Source organism: Anarhichas minor, unplaced genomic scaffold (assembly GCF_050575085.1).
Source record: "Anarhichas minor isolate MPS153535 unplaced genomic scaffold, ASM5057508v1 ptg000090l, whole genome shotgun sequence".
In the NCBI taxonomy this organism is placed as follows: domain Eukaryota; kingdom Metazoa; phylum Chordata; class Actinopteri; order Perciformes; family Anarhichadidae; genus Anarhichas; species Anarhichas minor.
The window spans coordinates 2,105,791-2,127,376 of record NW_027466536.1 but is presented as its reverse complement, the minus strand read 5'-3'; the positions used below and the strand labels follow the sequence as shown (position 1 = coordinate 2,127,376).

General features: G+C 42.6%; 1 protein-coding gene and 1 long non-coding RNA gene across 13 annotated transcripts in view; both read left to right on the top strand.

Moving 5' to 3' along the window:
* The window catches only part of ccnd2a (cyclin D2, a), a 143,340-nt gene that overhangs the window by 82,754 nt on the left and 39,000 nt on the right, over positions 1-21,586 (top strand). For all 12 annotated transcript variants that reach the window (XM_076082290.1, XM_076082291.1, XM_076082286.1 and 9 more), the window contains one exon: positions 2,295-2,350. In XM_076082290.1, coding sequence (XP_075938405.1) covers positions 2,316-2,350 — 35 coding nt within the window. In that variant the 5' untranslated portion in view covers positions 2,295-2,315. The remainder of the gene's footprint in view (positions 1-2,294; positions 2,351-21,586) is intronic.
* LOC142938859 (uncharacterized) lies at positions 2,362-14,636 on the top strand. Its single transcript, XR_012949698.1, has 2 exons — positions 2,362-13,456; positions 14,155-14,636. It is a non-coding gene; the product is annotated as an uncharacterized LOC142938859 (long non-coding RNA).

The window sequence follows — 21,586 nt, the reverse complement described above, 5'->3', positions numbered from 1 at the left end:
TTTGAGATACTGCCAGAGTTACCAAATCCAGAGCCATCTGTTTCTTAGTTTAGGTGTGAAATCAAAAGAAAGAGAAAAAGCCAGTGTCTCTCCTGTCTTTCAGAAGAAATGATACTAACCTGCTGAAGCAGGACAGTAATTCACAGCTTTGTCCTATCAAATACCGACAGCTCTAACCCTCCGCTCCTTTCTCTTGTTCTCGCTCTTATCTTTTCTTCTGGGTTTTCTATTATTCCTTCTTTATCTTGCCTCTCTCCGTGATGATCTGACACATCTCTGTCAACATTGTGTGACTCTGTGTTTTCATGCATTCATAAGTCGGTGTGTGTGTGCTGACTTCTGTGAAGGAACATCTGCCTGGTTCATGCTATAGCGAAGGACAAACGGAGAGGGCGAGTTCTTCACAGGCCTCATATAAACCGCTTCACAAAGGGGAGCGGGGAGGACACGGAAATCTGCCAATCAACAGATTTTTTCCTCCCCAGTTTACCTGGGGTAGAAAAGATAGGTGGACTTCCTTGAACAAACTCAGAGGAGACCAAAGAGTTGACTGAAAGTTTCTCGCAGCCTTTACATGGGTGGCGACGCGACAGGCTGTTTGCTGAGGCTTTGGACTGACTCACAAATCAAAGTGTGTGTCAGAATGGAGAGATTAGGTAGCCAGAATAGGTCTGGGATTCTACCTGCACCCTTTTCTCTTTGTTATCACCCACCTGGATGAACTGTTAGCATTGCGTAACATGTGCAAGAACACACACACAAGCAGATGGACACATAACAGAGAAACTTTCTAATACCCTGATAAAAGGCAGCTGTTCATCCTCTGCTTCAGAACTGAAGATGCCCAGCAAAGGCTGTTTGAAGCACTAATGAGTGTAGCATTGTTCATGGGAGATTCCCCCTTTCCACTGAGGCATTCGGCTGCACTCAGTGTGGCCCGTCCCAGCAGCTGCTGTCACCTCAGGACATGATACAGACCTGAAAGCTGGTAGTACACTGTCAGCACATTCACGCATGGAGCTAAAAGGAGAGAGAGAGAGAGAAAGCGATGGAAATGCGCACAAAACGACAAGTTCAGAGAGAAAGGGGAAGTTTTGTTGTTCATCAAGTGTCATTCGACTGTTTTTGTTACCGTTACGGGCGCTACAGGCAAGTCAGGTTCTACCGAAGTACATTTCCCGCTGTGGTTGTCATACATTTGTTTATCAGGAAGCGAGTGAGTGATGTGCTCTGCCAGGAGCTCAGGTTTCAAAGACAAGGCTGGATAATGGAAGATGTTTAAAAAGCCATCTCAGACAATGCAGGATCTTAAGTCCTGGATGTCTTGCTCTCATTCATCTGATCCCGTTTCCTGACGTCTGATGAGTGAGGGATCTAGCTGCTTTGTGTTCCCACTGTATTCCGTCTGTTCGAACAAAACAAAAACAAAAAGGAAATATGTCTTTTGAGAACGTCACATTTCACTGACTTTCATGCTACAGCTTCCCCGCCTCCCATGCTCCATCACTGCTGCGCTCATCTCCCACTCCTTGTGTTCCCTCCAGGTGAATTGAACCTTGTCTTACTGTTTTGTGAAGCTCCGCAGGAACTGGGGAGAGAGGGGTGGGGCATTACCTTTCGGAAGTGAAGCTATAGCTCTCTGACCCGCCGTTGTGAAAGGCCCTTAGGCGTCGCTGCATCACTCTCATAAGATGATCTCTATGGGGAGAGCAGGAGATTACACCTGATAGGAAGGAGATTTAGCATTAAATCAATTGGCTCCTTTGTGGAATAATCCGCTCTTCTCATCCAAGTCATTGTGATGAGTGATGAAGCTGATGCGTATGCGAGGAGAAAAAAATAAATTGCAGAGTAATGTATTGACCCAGAGTCTGTTCTCATGTTGCATAAAACCAATATTATGAGATTTAGTTCCATGTGATGAGGCACACTTTTGCAGTATTGTGATTTCATTGAGGAATGAAAAAAAAAAACGTTTTTGTACAGCCCAGTGCTGGAAATGTCACATCCACTTGAAGTGTTTAACAGGACACTGAAACGTATGACACATCAAAGATTTCTTTTCTCAATAATCAGAATGTGTCAGAGCTTATTCTAAGAGACTGTCAGTAATTGGAATTTCCAATCTGTTATCAAATTGTATGACAACTTACAGTTCAAAGAACGAAGCCACAGCCCTTCACAAGCAACACTTTGGTGTGTCATCTTTAAAATTACTTTATTTTTTGTTTTTAATCATTCATCATCATCACTCTGACTGTCTTCATACTTGACTGCATTATTGTGTCTTCTAGGAATGGGATGCTACCAGTGGGATGTGCTCAGGACTAGCCCCGGGAGGTGATCTCAGGTAAGATAACTTATACCTTTCTTTTTTTCACTGAGCTTACATGAGCTGCTGATTCATGTGAGCATCTGTGTGCCTTATTTCTGTGTTTGAGCTCTCTGGATCTCAAGTCTAACTGGCCTGAATGATACATATTGTGAATGACTCACGTGCTCTGTATGAGCAGACACAAGATATGTCAAATGGCCCTCGGCTGTCTGTTAGAGACTGTATATGGCACGTCTTAAAATATTACGCGGCTCTGTAGCAAAGATACGGATGCTACAGTACAGTGGAAAGAATCAATTAGATGTTTTGGAAATGCCTCCAGAAGACAGTATAGATTGTGTTAGCTATCCCCAGATGCCATCTTTGTTAACAACAGATTGTAGCGCTGCTGGGCTTGTAGTTTTGTTTTTATTGAAACCAGTCTCGCTGGCCTGTCTGTCTTGTGCAGGAGCCTGAATAGCTTTATTCTGCCTGCTTATAGTCTTCTTCTGTTGTTTCTGAAAAAAAAAACTTTATGAGTAAGTAGTGGAAAATGTTGCTCATTACACTCTTACTAACTGCAGTTGTGCTGGTGTTGAAATTTGTTTCACAATCACATCACACAATCACAGTTTGAGTAGTTACTTGACTAATGTCATATTGGTCCGGGTTACAGTTCATGGCTGGTGTTGTGCACCATTGTCTATTCTCGGACTTGCTGCAGGTGTATAAATCCCTGATAATGGGAAATAGAAGAAGCTTTCAGAGAGCAAAAGGTCAGCAGAGAATCTATTATTGACCTTGTCATCTTCAGTATCACAATGATATGATACCACTACCGTGTCTTTCTCTGCCACCGAAACCCCATAAGCACGGATTCCTGTAAATGTTAGCTTTAGGTGGTTTCTCTGCTTCTATCATTTCGCACACAATGACTGAATTGCTTTTTAAATTGATAATCAAATGTCTTTGGCTGTGAAAAGCAGCTAGAATATAGTGTTTTCACATGGCGTCAAAGGCATGTTTATGTTTAGGTGAGGTTCTTCAGAATCAGAAATTCTTTATTGATCTCCGGGGGAAATTGGGCTATAAATCTATACAAACATAGAGAAGTTATAAGAAAAATGAGAAATAAGTGTGTAAAACTGTGTGCAGTATATTGCACAACGATAATAAAAATGGAAATATAAAATATATGTAAAAATATGAATACCACAATATGTAACAATTGGGTAAATTATAATAATACTGAAAAAGGGGGTCTATGATTAAGTTCAAATCCATGTGAATGTATGTACTGTATTGGCCTGAAAATGAGAACTCCCTGATTATTTGACAACCCTCTCCTTTTGCCACTCTTGGTTTTTACCTTCTGTGGATAAGAAGCACTCGTATAAAACAACATATGTACCATATTTGATATCTTTGAAATGCATTTTCAAATTTAAATGGAGATAAAATGCGAAAATCAAAACAGCCCACTGGTATTTATAATTATATTTTACCACCTAAAAGAGCAATAAACAGTGCAAACCAGTAACAAACCATTAACGTCTCTCATGGAAGCAGCTGGTGGAGATGCCTTCACAAGTCACGAGTGTTGCTGTTCTCCTCATAGAGATAGTCGGGGAGCGCGAGAGGCAATGCAAAGTCCAAAACATGGCAACATCACAACGCAACCGCACGCTATGAGGAAGAGAAATCAGAACGATCAGAAAGAGAGACTGTTGGATGTGCCATGATGTTAATGTCTGTTCCTCAAACATAACGCAGCCCCAGTATTTTCATAACATTATTTTTTTTTAAATCTTAGGGCCGATACTGTAAATGTTTTAGTACTTTTACCTGTCATTTGATCCAGTGTAATGAAATACTTTGTTGGTACTATAATGATTTGCATACACTTTAGATTGGTTAGTGTTATTCCCTGTTAAGTTGCATGTCATTTCTCGACAGATGTTGTCACGCGCAGGTTTGACAACCCAATGCTTTTCAAACACAAAATGATTCGGTTGAGAAGTGACCATTAAGTGACTGGCTCACTTTTCATAAACCCTTTCTTAATTCTAATTGGCCGCTGTCTGTGGGAAAAACAGAAAATGCATGCAAGTGTAGTCCAGTGTGTTAGAGCATTCCTGGGTCAAGTGGCAGCTCTCAGGGTGACTCGACACTTTTGACATGTGGTTGGCTTTTCAGCAGCAGCAGCAGAACACTTGTGTTCACAACGTTTGCCTGTTAGGATTAGCGTTGTGCAGCTGCTCTGCTCCTCACAGCTTACCGAAACCGGGACGATTGGAGCTCACTGGACCTCTTTGCACCGTCTTCCAGTCATTCAGTCAGTCTCACACACATATGTATTTCAACAAAGTGTTGACTTATTGTCATCTGAGGTGTAACGCAAGGGGGTTTTGTGCAGATTATCTCTCAGCAGTGGTGGAATGTAACTAAGTACATTTACTCAAGTACTGTTCAATGCAAATGCAAGGTACTTGTACTTTACTTCAGTAGAACCATCTCATGAAACTTTGTACATTTACTCCACTACATCTCAGAGGCAAATATTCTACTTTTTACTCTATTTCGACCCCTCCCTGTCCAGTGAAAAGCATGCATCTCCAAATGTGTTGATTTAGAATATTTGTGATAAACGGAAGGATGAAGTGTTTCTTTATGTGTTGAGAACCTTATTATACTTCTTGAACTAAATCAATTATTTTAAAAGCCTCTTGGATCAGCTGGAAAATGCGTCGCCACAAAGCTGAAAACAGGGCTTTTTGTCCGAGCTCAAGAAAAGTTCACTTTTTAAAAATACGCGGTTCTCACAGGACAGTGACGCTACAAACAAATGATCTCATAGATCTTGATCCAGTGCTGTAGAGTAAACTCCCCTACAGTATATAAAGAAGTTCAAATCTGCTCAACCTTAAACATCTACAGCAGTAAAAAGCAACATACACATTAATGCAGCAGTAATATTAAAAGGGAACAATTTTACTTAAAAGTACGTTAACAAGTGCCACGTGATGCACAATCCAGTGATAGAACATCATCCATCATTGCTGAACTTTGTCCTTTTGGACAATTGTTTGACCTCTAATAAGAAGATATTTGCTGTCTAACTAAATGTAATTAAACCTTGTGTTGACTTCTTCAACATTAGCTCCCTTGTTTGTTGGTCGCCGTTTTGACTCGGTTACGGAAGGTATGATCAATGATCCTGTCTTCTGGGTTAGGCCCTTGTTTTTTCGTCATGTTCATGTTCTGGAGCCAAACAGAGGAAACATCTGCTTTACTGCTGTTCTAACTGCTCCAGATCTACACACACAGGAGGGCCTAGTGGTTGGGTCTGCCAGAGGAAGAGTGTTACTCCACAAAGCACACATGCATTGATACTTATGCACACACACACACACACACACAGATGCTGTCTGTCTTCCTCTCATCCTCATCCTGTCTCAACCACTGTGCAGTTTGTCTTCCACCATCTCTGCCACCAGGACCTGCTCTGACAGCTGCTCTGGCATCCAAATCTATCGGTCCCATTTTTCTGTCTGTCCTTATATTGGTCTGTCTGTTCTCTGTTCTGTCCTCTACTTCAACAAGCAAGCATTTCACTGTTTGCTTCAACATTCACCCAAACAAGTAAAAACTGCCAGAATATAATAATAAACTCAACTACTACATTCAAATTCTTACAGCTGCTATGAGTGTTAAACCTTTAGCACACTTCCCTCATGGCATTGCTCATTTTCAGATATCTTAAGACTTTTCTCTTGATTCCACAATGACCTCTCAAGGGGCTGTATAGAGAGAGTTACACATAAAAAAAACAATAGCAATACAATAAGTGGGCAACATGTGTTGCACAATTATGGGCAAATACAAAACATTAAAAAAACAACATATACGCTAACGAGCAAAGTAGCACACTCTGGTACAGGAAATAAACAGAAGTTACTTAAATAAACTTAGAAAAAAAGCAATTTTCAAAAACAAAATCTTATAGAGTAAGCAGATACTATGGTGAAGGAACAAAAATTAAATTAAATCAAAATATTCCAGTGTTTGAAAGTGTTACATGAGTTGTGTAATGTGTGAATAGTGTATATAATGTAGGTCACTGATACTGTAGCTGTGCTTTCACTGTTTTGTACCTGGAGGGCTTCAACAGATTCAACAAGTCCTCCAAACTAAAAGACATAATATGTTGGTGGCAAGTCCCTTCCAACTAAACCAGAGGTCTTCAACAGGGGGTCCGCGGAGGTACTGCAGGGGGTCCGCGGAACTTTTGGTTGATTAGACAATTTTTTATTTTATTTTTTAATCATGGCAGTGGCACTAATAGGCCATCACTCATTTTTCGTTTCCACATTTATGTTTAAAATAAAAACGTCAATTTGAATAGCTTGTATGGATGATTATCGTGCAATTGACAGACAATGTTGATATTGGCATTGGTATCAGCTGACAAGGTATGTTTCTAAATGGCAGTGGCACGGCCCCCATACTCACTGTACCCACATGTTTAAAATAAAAACATGAATATATGAACCTGTGTATTATTTGAATAGCTTAGTATTGAATGCACAATAAAGAGGTATGTTTATACATGGCACTAGGCCCAGTTTAATATAAAACACAATTTTATACAATATATATAGTCGGGGGTCCCTGCTCCATCTCTCTATCAGTTTGGGGGTCCTTGGCCTGAAAACCTATTCGAGCGTTTTCTGATCTGCCTCCACACGGTCTGGTTTAGGCACAAAAACTACTGGGTTAATGGTAACAACAGATTTTGGTTTGGGTTAAAAAGAACTGCCTTGTTAAGCTGACGAAAAGATAGTAATCATGATTAAAAGAAACCAACGTCATCTTGTCTCTGCGGTCTTACAGTGTTATAACAACATCATACTACTTCCTCTTTTACTTCCATAACTCACACAGCCACTAGAGGTCCTTGGCAGGTAATCGCCGGTCGTTAGCATTTGAAGAAATGACCGCTGCTGTTATTTAGACAGTATTTAGCCGTATTTAGACAGAAGATTAAAATGACCCCCTGAGATCAAGAAACAGTCCCGGGGCAACAACGGCTGCTTGTTGTGCTACAGACGATCCGACTCTGACTCGCTAATGTCTCGCCATCACTGAGACACAGAAATAGCTCTTGTGTGGGCCATTTCAAAATTGTAGAATAATAACCCTCGTCACCCAAAAGGGAAACGGCAAGGTCTGTCCTTCCCAGAGATTATGGTGGGAAGAATCGATGACTTCCTTCATCTTTCTCCCTCAGGGGACAGGGGGACAACATCTCACTGGTATTAATAGTCGTCCTCTGATAAGCCGGCCAGTAAGCTGTCTTGTGTGTCACAGCCTTTCATCTCATTGTGAGAACCTCTTGTTATAGCATCAAAGAGCTCTTATAGAATGTACATTCCCTTGCCCTCCTGTTTTTGTTCAGCTCCCTGCGCTTCACTGTACATCACAACCTTTTTACGATACAATGGGGGACACTTGAGTGTCCCATCAGTGGATACTTGACACTGCGTCTTTGACAGTTCTCTCTTCAGCTCTGTTGGGGCTGCGATGCTGCCCGCTGCCCCAGAGCCGTGTTACTATTGGAGCCTTGTGTCGTAAAAAAATACTGGGAGCAAAGGTGATATACCTCTCTCATTGACACGGCCGTTATCCTGACTGGCAGGTTGTATGTTTGCCTCAGGGCCAGAAAAAGCCATTCACCCCGACACATTGGTCACAAAAGGAGCTGTAAATACAGCCGCTCAGCCTTTCGATTAGCTCATTGTTTCTGAAAGCACAGGAAACATCATGTAACACTTCAGTATGTAAGGAAAAGAGTTGTGCTGGGAGAGAGTTGTTTATAAAAACTGAGTTTTTAAAGACTAATACAAAGACATGTTTAGAAACAATGGCGTGGTTAAATTGAGAAGTGATTTGTGCCTATTGAATAGATTTTTTTTTTTTTGTGTTTCGTGACTTCTCAAAGAGTTATTTTTTCATTCTCAGCTGGTTTGATAGCCTCAATGCCCCAAATAGGTCCTCTGAAAGGAGAGCATGGGAAAAATAGCTGCCGTTGTGGAAACTGCTGGGAAAAAGGCTGAGTTCTCATTGGTTGCATTGTGGGATGTGAGTGAGCTGAGAAAAACTGTTCTGCTCCCTCTGAGAAGAAGAAAACATGGAAACGTGCACACAAAAAGCACAGAGATTAGTCCGGACCACGCAGAGCTAACTGACTGCAGTTCATGCTCTGTTGGCTTCGCTTCACTGAGAAGATGAGAGTTGGATGCTCAGTGATAGTGGCAGTGAGGTGGGCAGGGTGGCCACTCTTGTTTCACAGTCGTCTGCTCCAGACGATTTAAAATCCCCTGGTGTCGGCATGAGCAGTGGCGGCCTGCATACCGACATACCAGGCTGATAGCTGCCGAGCCATTAGCGAGGCCCAAGTGGTGGAGCCCACCCAGGGCTGCCGACCCTCGCCTGCCCACCTTCTGCCTTTCCTGCCCAGCCCTGGCTCTGGATCAGAGGTAGGCCGCACGTCGGGGGACAAGGCAAATTATGGTAGTGACCATGCCATCCCTTTCATGCCGCAAACCCAAGAGTACAATTTTAGCTAATGCTATTTCCTGCAGATAAGACGCAAACAAGCTCCTTTTTACTTCTTCTTCCTCATCAGAGAATTGGGAGGGGAGGGTGAGCGGTGGCAAAATATGCAATTAAGTCCGTGCTTTGTTTCATCATCAGCTGTTTGGATTTTGCTCAGCTCGACTGTAGCCGCCATGCCTGCTGTCACATTGCATTCATTTGAAATATCAGAGAAGCCATTAATGAAATGGAATCAGTGAAATGAAATGAAGATTGGCCACTTAATGTGCACAGAACCAGATCTAGTTATCCATATCGAACCATTTTGCCCTCCATCAGTCCCTAAGTGGTTTAATCAAGGCTTTGTTACGTAATTATTTTACTTACCCAAGACCTTGTAAATTGTTTCCAGCCAAAGAGGAGATTGTTGGAGATATTCATGCTATGTGGAAATGGTCTCCTGTTTTGCCGCTCTATGGTCACATATTATCTTTCTTTAAGACGCCTGATTAAAACATTTGCAGTCAAATATAGCTAAAAAAAAATCGAAATTCTGACCCTTATCCCTTTATGTCCACCAAACGTTCTTGTGTTTTCTGCTAGAAAAATACACCAGGCTATGCAGCTGACAGTTATTAAGGTCCTCTTCTAAGGCGTCCAACTCAGGATTTTTTTTCCAAACATAAAAAAAGAGTGTTTTGGCTTTGAAGACACTATATATTTTTTTAGACCTTGTGGTGGCATAGATAACTAAGACAGGAACACATTAGAGGACAAATTTTATGTTGTAATTATTATCGAGATTGTTAGTAGACTAAGACGAAGTATCATCTCTCACCACATAAGTGAGATCATCTTTGTGGCTATACATCATTCACAGGACTGATGTTCTCGGCGGAATTCATGTTGCAGACAATCAACCTCAACCTCGATGTCTTTCTATAAACTAGCAAGTAACAACTATTCTATTAATCGAATTGTTTGAAGCAGGTTTTTTTTTTTTATCGTTTTATTCAAAAAACTGAACGTATTCCTCATTGTCTTGGACAATGCTTGTGAAATGTAACTAAGGTTTATTTTACTAAATCTAAATTCTTTGTTATTTTTATTCAGTTTTATATTTCACGTATATATTTTAGCATCTACAGTCTTTTTTTATTGTCTTTTTTATTGTCTAATTGTATAGATGTGTTGCATTTTTATTAAATGCTTTTTGTAAAGCACTTCATATGAAAAGTGCTCTATGAATTTTATTTGATCAGATATTGCTTAAATTTCTGTTGTGAAAAATTACAGGATTCAATTAAGATTATTTAGTCTCCGACTAATGGTATGAAATATTCCAAAAACTCCATAACGTTACGTTTTACTCCAACATACTTCAACCTAATTTCAACTAATTAGTGTTAGCTAAATCTACAGTCTCTGGTAGAGTTGTGTTCATTTTGAGGGAGGAACGCACGTTTTCAGGTTAATATAAAAACGTAACTGACAGAAAAACCTTCCGTCTGTTTTTTCTCCATTTCGTGATGGATCAATGTAGCCGGGCGTTAGCTGTAACAAGCATTAGCTGAAAAATATCAGGAGCAACATCATCATCATTGATCCATCACAAAACGGAGAGAAAACAGGCTGAGTGCTTTGTTTGTTTTTAAATTAGAACCTGCAGATATTGCACGTCCCTGCACTGTTCTCCGATGTATCGTTGCATATGTTTATTTCAGAGGCAAAGGAGACGGCGTCATTTCCTGTTATTCATCACATGAGATTAGCATTGGCTGGCTTTCTGCCCACCTTAGGAGATGTTGCCTCAGCATGTGCCGTGCATCGTAACATAAACACGACTAATTAATGATGAAATCCATTGCTCTTTTTATAATTGATTTTAATGAATTAGTTGTTGCAGCCTTACTATAAATGTCAAAACTGATCAGTCGTGTAAGCGATATTACCAGAGCAGCTCAGGGCAGTCTAAGACTCAGAAGTTGTGTGATGCCACAGTGCCACGCTGCGTCTTCCAGTGATACAATGCATTGGCCAATCAAATGCATGGAAGTGTACAATTCCCACGCATCATGTAGCATTTTGTTCATTTTACCTCACAGGAATTACAGCTGGCATAATGACTTGAGAAATATGAGTGGCATGTTTGATCTGAGCCACAACCCCTTGCGTTGTTTTGCTGTAGTGATGTCTGTCAATGCTGTGTACATGTGTAGAGAGAGAGAAAATATCTACAACGTATGTGCTTGCTGCTTCAAGAATGTACGTCATAAAGCCAGCTGACTACAGTGAGTGTGAGTTGTGGATCCTCTTGGCATTTGGTATCATCCCTCTGCCTGTGTCCGTCTCGCTCTCTCTGTTTGAGGACAACAGTGTCGTCAGAGGGGAAGCGTGACGGCAGGCAGGGTCTGAGCAGTGTGCACACATCCGTCCACGTGCCCCTCTGATCCCAATCATTCATAAATTCAGCCAAAGAGATTTGTATCCACCATCCGCCCTGCAGTGTCTGTTATTTCTGTCCCCCACCTCCCTTTGGCTATTAGGAAGGAATGACATGTCACAGTGCATATGCAAACACACTCACATGTGTCTGATGCTCTCCTCTTCTCATATTTCTCTGGCATCTACTTACTTTTTCTTTTACTTTTGTATGTCCAACATTTGTTTTGTTTCTGCTTGACTGGTTTCATCTTTTTAAATCAGATGTTCTCTCAATACTTTCTCATGCCTTTACTCTCTAGCTTCAGTTTGTCTTATTCAGTTCTCTGTGTTTTCTCCATCCCCACTTTCTCATCGTTTCTCCCTCGACAACAAAAAAAGCAGTGAAATTTCCGCTCAGTCATTTAGCCCAGATTCAACACTGCAGGCAGGCAGGCAGGCGGGCAGTGTCGAGGCCGTAACTTAACAGAATGTAAATAGAGCAGTGTTTTTCACATTACTTCACCGCTTATTTTTAGTAGCTGAACAAGAGCAGGCAAGGGTGTGCCTCTTCAAGCCCCGACTAAGTCTTATCAGCTGAATACACAGAAAAAAAAAGCAAGAGAAATCATAAATCAAACAAAACAATGATGACACAATACAGGAAGTGATGTGTTGATTCATGGTTTAACTTTAAACCGTAACTGGCAGACAATTGTTACGACGATAATGGGACAACCAAAGAATTCAAACGAGACGGTAGAAGTGAGAAGGGATTTGTTGCCCATCTCGATACTTGCAAACATAACAAAGGTTCTCAAAATGTGAGGGAAACTTATTTCTCCTGGATCTGTTTTTGACATATCACAAATACGTTTTTAATCATAGTCCACGGTAGTCCTCGTAGGGAGGAGGCCACGGTGGATGGGTGGGTCAAACAAACACAGAACTTTCACCCAGGAAACCGCTGTTTGTGTCCTGTGTGAGACCAAATGTCAACATTGACTTATTTTAATTTATGTCCGTAATTTAAACGTAACAAACGTACTTATTTTAATCCTTGATGTTTTATTAAACATAACCAAGTATTTTTGCTGCAGTTTTGTTTAGTTTCAATTCACAATGTTTACCACGTATTTTAAACTGCGACCTTAATCCGAGAGGAAATAAGTTTCGCGGGAAACCTAATTGAAAATGGAGTTTAGTCGTATGGGAACGATTTTTTTTGAAGGAGACGGGCTTGGCCGAGAACAAAGAGGGAGTTAACTGTTAAGGCGTGCTCCTCTTATTGAGAGCCCCGAATGAGGATCGACCAGCTTGAAGACCAATGAGCAGCATAACAGGGCTGCACAGGTGGAAGACAATCACGTTGTTAGCACCTGGAGAGAAAACCGGGGAGGGGAAGAGAAAGAAAAACAGGATGGAAGCAAAACACACACACAACAGGCACTTTGCCCTCACCTGGCACGTAACACAATACTGGGGCAGCTTTTTTACACGTAGGGAAAGAATGTTGTCTCGCTGTCTCTGCTTTTGTCTTTCTCTCTGATGGTCTGCTCACGCACTCAAGGTGTATATTCATTTTAGCTTGGATGTTAAGTCTATTATATTGCTGCAATATTTATGCAGTCTTAAGTTGTTAGCTTCGATCACCTGGATTTTCCCTCCCAGCGACACATTTTAAACGGCAGGTTACTTATAGTAGGTTTTATATCATGTACTCCAGCCAACAAATGCACATCCATAGCAGGGTCAAAGCACAAGCTGAGCCACAAGTCAGTTCGCTCAAAGGCTCTTCAGCAGCGTTCTTCAGTCCGAGCTACCAGCCATTCCTCGATTGCATGGTGCTCACACCTTCCCTTTACTTCCAGGGATCAAACACCAGTCCGTTCAAGCAGAGTCTGCACCTGCAGCAGTGGGGAAGCTAATTGGTGGACAGTGACTGTGTCTCACTGCCTGGCAGTCTTCCTCCCTGCCGCCCCTCTGCTCACACCAGGAAATGTCTTTTTCTGACTCATTCTCCAGCGGAAGAGCCAAAAGCACTGACGCTAGCTCTCCTCCAGCAGTCACTGTCTACCGCCACCACTTTTACACATTGATAGACTGCACAGCAAAATCTGCAAGGTGATGCTCTTGCCCATTCTCACGCTGCACAGATGAGGTGTTGTTTTCTCAACCGATCGGAGGTCACGTTTCCCACACAAAGATGGATGAAAGCAGTCTAGGTTGCAGTATTTGTGTGTGTGTGTGTGTGTGTGTGTGTGTGTGTCTGTGTGTGTGTGTGTGTGTGTGTGTGTGTGCGTGTGTGTGTGTGTGTGTGTGTGTGTGTGTGTTGTGAGGAGAAGAAGTGCTAAACCCTCCATGTTCAGCACAGTCACTGAACATGATGACTCAGTTGAATTTCCACTGAGGTAAGCTGTCACTCTCTGTTGAACAGTGAACTCACAGAGGCATTGAGTTACACACACACACACACACACACACACACCATCTAATGTCCCCAACTACCTTATGCGCCAGCTAGTATTATATGCTGAATATTTGCAATTAAGCCATCAATAAATACAACAGAACACAAATCTCTCCCTCTCTGTGATGATCTTGGTGCACAGCCATAGACACACACACACACACACACACACACACACACACACACACACACACACACACACACACACACACACTCTTGTGCTTGGCCCTGTCCCTGTCCAAACAGCCCTTCTATAGTGAGAGGCTCCATTGGAGTGGATCAGCTCCAGCTAAGACACCCTTTCACACTTCCTCCCTCCCTTTCTCCAACCCTCCCTTCTGTGTGACCGCAGGGCTTTCCTTCCTTCCTTCCTTCCTTCCTCCTGACACAGAGGCCTGGGGGAGTCGCAGGGGAGTCAGGATGGCCGGATGTGCGCCGATCAAGCACACAGACATTGAGCGACTGACAAGGAGCATACATGCAGACAGGAAGATGCTGCTGCTACTGCGGACTTTGGGCTTGAGTTTCTTCCCATCCGGAGCTACAAGGAGAATGACATCATTCCTGTTTTGATAGGACAACAGGAAGGTGGAGGGAGATGGAGAGCAGCGGGGTGTGTGGGTGAGAGCATGAAGGGGAATGAGGATACAGAAGGAAAAGTGTTGATCAGAGGAGAGGCAGCGTTACGATTATGGCAGTGGTGGTATATTTGATTTCAGGTCGGCAGGAGGCTTCGATGTACCTCATGGACGTTTTTATCCAGAAACATACATTTTTTAACCCCTTCTGTATCTAATCAAGCAATCAAATCAATAAAGTGAGTTAAGAAAGCTGGATTTGCCTCAAACGAGTTAATTTGTACATCAGTCTCAAATACGGGCCGTAGAGTTTGTGGGCGCAGAGCCTGCATCTCACACAGGAAGAGCCCCGGCTATACAAAGCAACCTCTCATCTTAGTGTACAGCTCTTTACCTGCACGTCTGTACAGCAAGACTGATATGACACTTTGTAGTTTCAGAGCACTTCTTCTCAATGCTGGACAGTCATTTCCTTCACCATTCTCTGGGGGAAGAGGAGAAGAGAAATGACAGTGGCTGGAAGAGCAGAAGAGAGAGGGGAAAGAAACACGGAATGAAAGAAAGAAGGAGGGAGGATCACCATAATAGCAATCTCTCTTCTCTCCCCTCCTCTGTTATTTTTTTTTTCTCAGAAGAGGATACAGTGAGTGCCAGCTGTGCTCTGCTGCTGCTGTACAGTGCACACTACTTCAGAGAAGTCAACCTCACTGCACTCCATCCACCCCATTGAACTGCCAGCTCTGGCAATCAATTCTGAGCCTTGTGCTGTCACTGCTGGCCTCTGGACACAGCAGCTGGCTGCAGGAAGACAAGCGCTCTTCCACAGAGTCTGTCCACCGATCAGCTGCACCCAGCTGTCTAGCAGCAGCGCCGCTATTCAGAGCACTGCTGCTGCCGCTGGTGAGGGAGGCCTCTTTCACTGCTGTCACCGACGCTGCTGAGTCCCCTTCACCGTACTTTCTTTTTCACTTCTTCCTTCCAAAGTTTCCAACCGTACAGACACATCCGCCCTTGAGCCTTGCAGCAGGCCTCATATGTCTGTCGGGGCTGTCTTTCTGTCTCTTTCTTCCCAAGTCAAATTGTCCATCTGTCTCTGCTTTTACCAACTTTTACTCCACTATTTCCATCTTGCTTTCTCTCTCCCAGCCATTCTCCCCCTGTCTTCCATGCTGGGTCTTTAGATAAACCTTCCTTCTTTTTTTTGCTGTTTTCAGCCTTTTCTTTTCTATTGCCTCCATCCATGTCCTTTCTGTCTCTCTGTTTTGTGGTACCCATTCCTCTTTTCCTTCTTTGTTGGTTGCCATGTCTCAGTTTCTCCACTCCTTTCTCTGCAGTCCTGTCGCCTTTTTTTCTTTGCCACTCGCTCTTATTTCCGCACAATTTCCATCTCATTCTTTGTCGCTCTGCCGCAATCTAAACTATGCCCTCTTTTTTTCCAAATGTCACAATACTGTATCTTTTCTTCCCCCTTTTCTTTGGAGCAACTTCTTTTTCTGTCCCCCTTTTTCTTATTTATTTTTTTTACAGGTGTCTGTAAGGCGGGGATTTACATTTTCTCAGGACAGGCAGCCTGTGGAGAGAGGCCTGCTGGCAGATCAAAGGCTCCGGCTGTAAAACGATCTGAAAGAGTCCGGCATTAGCATCCATCAGGGTACCTTGAAAGCTCCCTGGTCAGCCGAGAGGGAAGCTGAGGGCCCCCCAAAGTGAAAGCCCAGTCTGGAGAGGGGGGATGGAGGGGTGGAGGGAGAGTAGAATGGGGGTGGAGAGAGAGACAGAGAAAGGTGGAGGGATGAATAACAGGCTTCTCGACTAAAGACATGAAGGAAATATTGCCATGAGGGAGGAAAATTCCCATAACAAGCAGCGTGTTTTTACTTCTCTTTTGGATTCAGCCCCTTCATCTCTTCCTTTAGGTCGACCTCTCTCTTTCTCCTCTATCTTTCTGACTTATTTTTACAGAGTTGAGGCTGTAAGGGGAGAACATCTCCATCTGTGCACCATCTCCACTCAGCTCACCAAACCCAGACTTTTACTACTTCACCCTGCATACACATAGGGTCATGTCTGGTCGGGGATGGGAGGGAGGGAGGGAGGGAGGGGAGTGTGGGTGGAAGAGAAACCTGGATTGGCTTCGTATATTGTATCTCTTTACATGAGAATTGAAAGTGGGAGAGAAGTTGGGATGGCAGGAGTATGGGGGCTGTGTGTGTTCCTCCCGCGATGCAATAAGCATGATTCACAGTCTTGAAATGGATAGGTACCTAACATAGGGGATAGGGATTAAGATTAGACCTGCATTCCTGGTGTGTTCCGGTGCCTGCACATTTGTTTCTTTTTCAATAACAAAAGTAAGGCCGCATTCATCACATAAATCAAAAGCAAAAGAATGATAGAATTCCCTCAAGAACTGAGATTTATAGACACTGAGCTCCTTTTCCCCTATAATGACTTTCGGCTATAGTATGTAGAGATATTTTCAAACATCAGTAGAGTCAGAACAACTGCTGACTATGTTGGGAGTGAAGGAGTGCAAATTTTAGGGAGGTCGTGGTTCAGTCTGTGCTTCCCACAGCTCTACAGACTGCGTCCATCACAGTGAAAATACAGCCTTTACAGGTGTTACAGATTGCTTGTTAATAAGTCTGTATAATAAAATTGAAGAGAAATTGCTGTCTCTCTTATAAGTGTAACTATTTAGACACTTAATATATACATAAATTAGTAATACAAGATATGATCCTCATACAGTGAATGTAAATGTCTTGCACAGATCACTGGATCCTAGAGGAGTATTGCTCTGAAGCAGTGGCTGGCCATGTATTTTATACCTGGCCTGTCCTACTACAGTTGAACCACCTCCTGATAACCTCATTATGACGCCAGCATGACCGGATGCTGCGTCATTAACGGACAATGCATACTGTCAAACTCAATGTAATTAACACAGTGACAAGAACAACCTCACAAGAACCAGTCACATATATTCATATGACAACAAAGCTGGTAGAATAACATAAAACCCAAATAACACGATTCAACAGGCCTCTGCACATTCCAGCAAAACTGCGGCGCTAAAACACACATTCTGCCACACGGGCACGGGCCATTCAAATACACAATAAAAAACCAAAGAGTTTAATGACGCGGTTGTACATTACATCCATGCGTTTCAGTTCCAGCAAGAGGTCCTTCTCGATTCATGGACGCCAGTGATGACAGTCGAGCCTCCCCAGTTGTATTTCTTGAATACGTTTTTAATGCGTTTAAGGGCTGAAAATGTCCGCTCGACAGAGGCAGCAGATATTGGGATTGTCACCGCCAAACATGCCAAAATGCTAAAAATGTAATGTCACGTAAAAACATATCTTTAAACTTTAACTCTTACTACTACAGAGTTCTGCTAGCTAGTTTCACAACGGTCAGACTAGCCCACTGACCAATCAAGCCGCACGTTAATGCTGACGTACTTGTAGGCCAGCTAGAAGGCTCTGACACGTCAAAGAATACGCTCAACATGTCAAACTAAAAATCTGATTGGTTGAAGACTATGACGATCAACAATATCGTACCCATTCACTTAAATTGCAAAGGGATTCAAATCTGAAGGCCTCCGGGCAGATTTGTTTACTTAGAGACAGCGTAAGGGCAAAATCTGATTGGATAAAAGCTCTACTTAAAACAATCTGACCGAGGAAAACAGTAGCTATGCAATGAGATAATAAGCTAATGGGAAAAATATTTAGAAAACGTGGTGTATTTATGAAAAATAATTATATTATAAAATAGCTATAACTTTGGGATTCTGTCAGTGTCTAGGTCAGCAGAGAAGGCCTTGCTGGCCCTGACGGCCCACCACTGCTCTCAAGATAAAGTAATTTCATGAAGAAGCATAAGTGAGGATTTTAGCCCCCTCAGGGAGTAATGTTGGTGATCTCATCCACAGAGTTACACATATGAGTGTATATGTACACATTCACATACTCGTTAACAAAATCTTGTAGTGTAATACATGCTTACACCTATGCAGAAGCATTCTCGCAAAGATCCACACACACATACTACTCATGGACTCAAAGTACTTCCCACACGGATCACCTAAACGCACACACACAGACACACACTCTGGCTGTGTGTCCCTCGATGTGCAGCTTGCTGACATGTGTGGAGACTCCTGCGTGCAGGGCCAGGGCTACATGCCACTGTCTCAGCTCGGTAATAGATGTCCCGCACACGCACACACAGACCGACAGGCAGGCAGACAGACAGTGGCGGGGCTCAGCTCGGCCGTCCTGTCCACCAGAGGATGAGTTCCTCCTCTGTTTAGGAAAGAGGATGTGATCTCACTGGTTAAAAATCCAACCTATGTCGCTTGCCACTCATGACTTAATCCAGGCTTCTCCTTTGTGCAGAGCGCCCTCCCCTTCCCCTTTTCTCCTCTTACTTTCTCTGTCACTTCCTATCTCCCTCCTCTATCTAGCTAGAGGAGGGCTATCTAGGCTATCTAGTCTTTCTCTCTGTCTGTCTGTCTATTTATCTTTTGCTGCTTTTACAATGTCACGATTAAGAGTGCAGATTCACTGTAGTTAGTAAATCTGTTGCTTGGTGTCACCTCAATTGTACAAACACGTGCATACTGGCCTTGCATTATGTGTGAGAATAACAAATTAGTCCCCCAAAAAAGTAATAAAATACATATATTTACTATCAGTAACACATGCAGAACCATGTGTAAACAATGCACCCTCAAAAAGATGCTAGACAAGGCAAACTCTAAACTCCATTTGGGTACCATATCATGGTGGTGGGGCATTTTGCTCAAGATACAGTAAAAGTGAGGAAATTATTTTCTTTTTCATATCGTCGATATTTCCAGTGTTTGTGTGTAATGATGTCGATACATGCTTTCTTTCTGTCGGTTTAAGTTCTCCTACAAGGGAAGTGATGAATACCGACCTTGTGACGGTGCTACTTTGGGCAATCCACACAGTTGAGATTTTACAGTTTGCCACTGCACAATTTTAAATGATTTGAAATTGAACTCTTGACTGACATTTTAAGTGAGTCCAATCAAACCGCAGGTAATAATGAATCTTAAAAACGAAGACAGTGTCAGAGATACAACCATCTAAACTGTGTTTTTGGCTTTTCCTCAGGATGACATTTATCAATTCTTTATAAACTATATTGTGATGAACCAGCACCTGCACCAAAGATGCTGGTTCATCACAATATAGTTTATAAAGTGCACCTGAGACTGCAGACAACCTTAAGCCCTCTGCATGGTTCTTGTGCTACACGAGAGAGTAGCCTTTGCAATTATGCAAACTAAAGCACCCAGTTCGTGCTTCTCGAAATTTAAAACATTGCGCCTACTGCACACGGCTCCCTGTTAATGATTGGCTCGTTGGTCTGCGGTACTGCAAGCCGATCACTTCCTCTTCCGCCTCCTCCATAAACACCACAACCAGATAGCCATGGTATTTTTTTATTATTCTTTTTTAAAGCAAGTAGAATACAACAACACGTGTGCTACATGGCAGCCACTGTGAGAGAGCCGTCTTCTGCTATTGCGACTTCAAGCTTTTCACTTTGTCTGCAGCGGCCACAACAGTGTAGGAGAGCAACAGGAACGTGCTTAGCCCTTTATTCATGTTACAGTGTGTGTACTACACGCTCACATATACTGAAAAACAACAACTGTAATCTCCCACTAACTTTAACTAACAGTTTGTGCATCTGTTACTGTTTTTAAGACACTTCATATTCACATTGGTAACAAGAACTGAACATATGGACTCTTCCTGAAAACCAAATACAATGGGCTGTTGACAAGCAAAGTTATACAGTGGCCTCTAATCTGTGTCTTTCATGGTCAAACTGTGCAGAAGCAGAGAACGAGCAAACAGCTTGTTGAGGTTTTGAGTCTTTTTTTATTTTCTGTCCAGACCAACTTTGTGTGTGAATATGTTTGTGTGCATTTGTGTGTGTGTGTGTGCATGCCGATATACAGTATCTTTGTGGTTTTTTCTCACTGTTCCGTGTATGTTTAACGTATTTGTATGTGTTATTCATACTGAGCCCCTGTCGTCATCCTGGCCAGTGATCCCCATCTCCTTCTAGCAGGTCCTGCAGCCCTCACTTCATCCACTGTCTTACTTACCACAGCTTGCCAGGGCAGCTGTCTGCATGCAGCAAGTGATTGTGGCACCTCATAACTCAAGCCACGCCGAGAGAATGAGAGAGTGCAACATGATATACGTCATGCCAACAGAGCCTGTAGAACTGAAATGGCTGAGAGATCATTTTTTTTGATCAAACCATTTTAAATTTTCAAACATGTTCCTGTTAATTTGCAATTTGTTTATCTTTCATTTTCTAAACCTGCTTAATAGCTATTGTGGTTGAGGCAGGCTGGGGTCTATCCCAGCATGCACTGGGCAGAAAGCATTAAGACACCGTGGATGACTCCTCAGTCCGCTTTGGGGATTCACTGCAACATATGCACACACACTCGGTGGGTACATCCCAAGTCTCTTATTTGTCATTTCCTCGCTCCTCGCTTGAACCGGAAGTTGTTCTGCTCCGCCATATTGACGGCCGTCCCAAAGCTCTTATTTCTGCTGGGTGGAGGGAGGAGGGATCTCCAAGGAGCCATGAGCGAGGACGCACGAGAACAGCCTTCCAGGAAGTGTTTTTACGGCCGACACGCCCCCTCATTGTTCATCAGTTATGTGATTGGACGCTGCAGCCGATCGGACTGATCAGATATTTCTAAATATCACTGGAGTTTCATACCAGACGGAAGACAGATCACAGATTAAACTCTAGTTTTATATTTGATTCGTTTTCATTGTAGGTCTGAACAACAAGGACCACAAACAACTTTCTTCATTCATTAGAAATATTTGTCTTTTCATGATCTGATATTTCCCTCAATAACTTGTGTTATGGAGACAATTAAAGTCGGAGAGACGCAACACTTTGTACATCATTTCATTCAGTCACGTGAGGCTGATCATTCCTGAGTGTCGGGTTTGATGAGTTATATCATTTAAGTTTATCCTGACACATGGAGCCTAATGAATTAATTCCAGTATTCAAGAGAAACCATAATCATATTCTGGGTTATTTAATAATGACGTCACAATCAGAATTTCAAAACATACAGACGCAAATAATTCATGAATAAGACGAACACATTCTGTC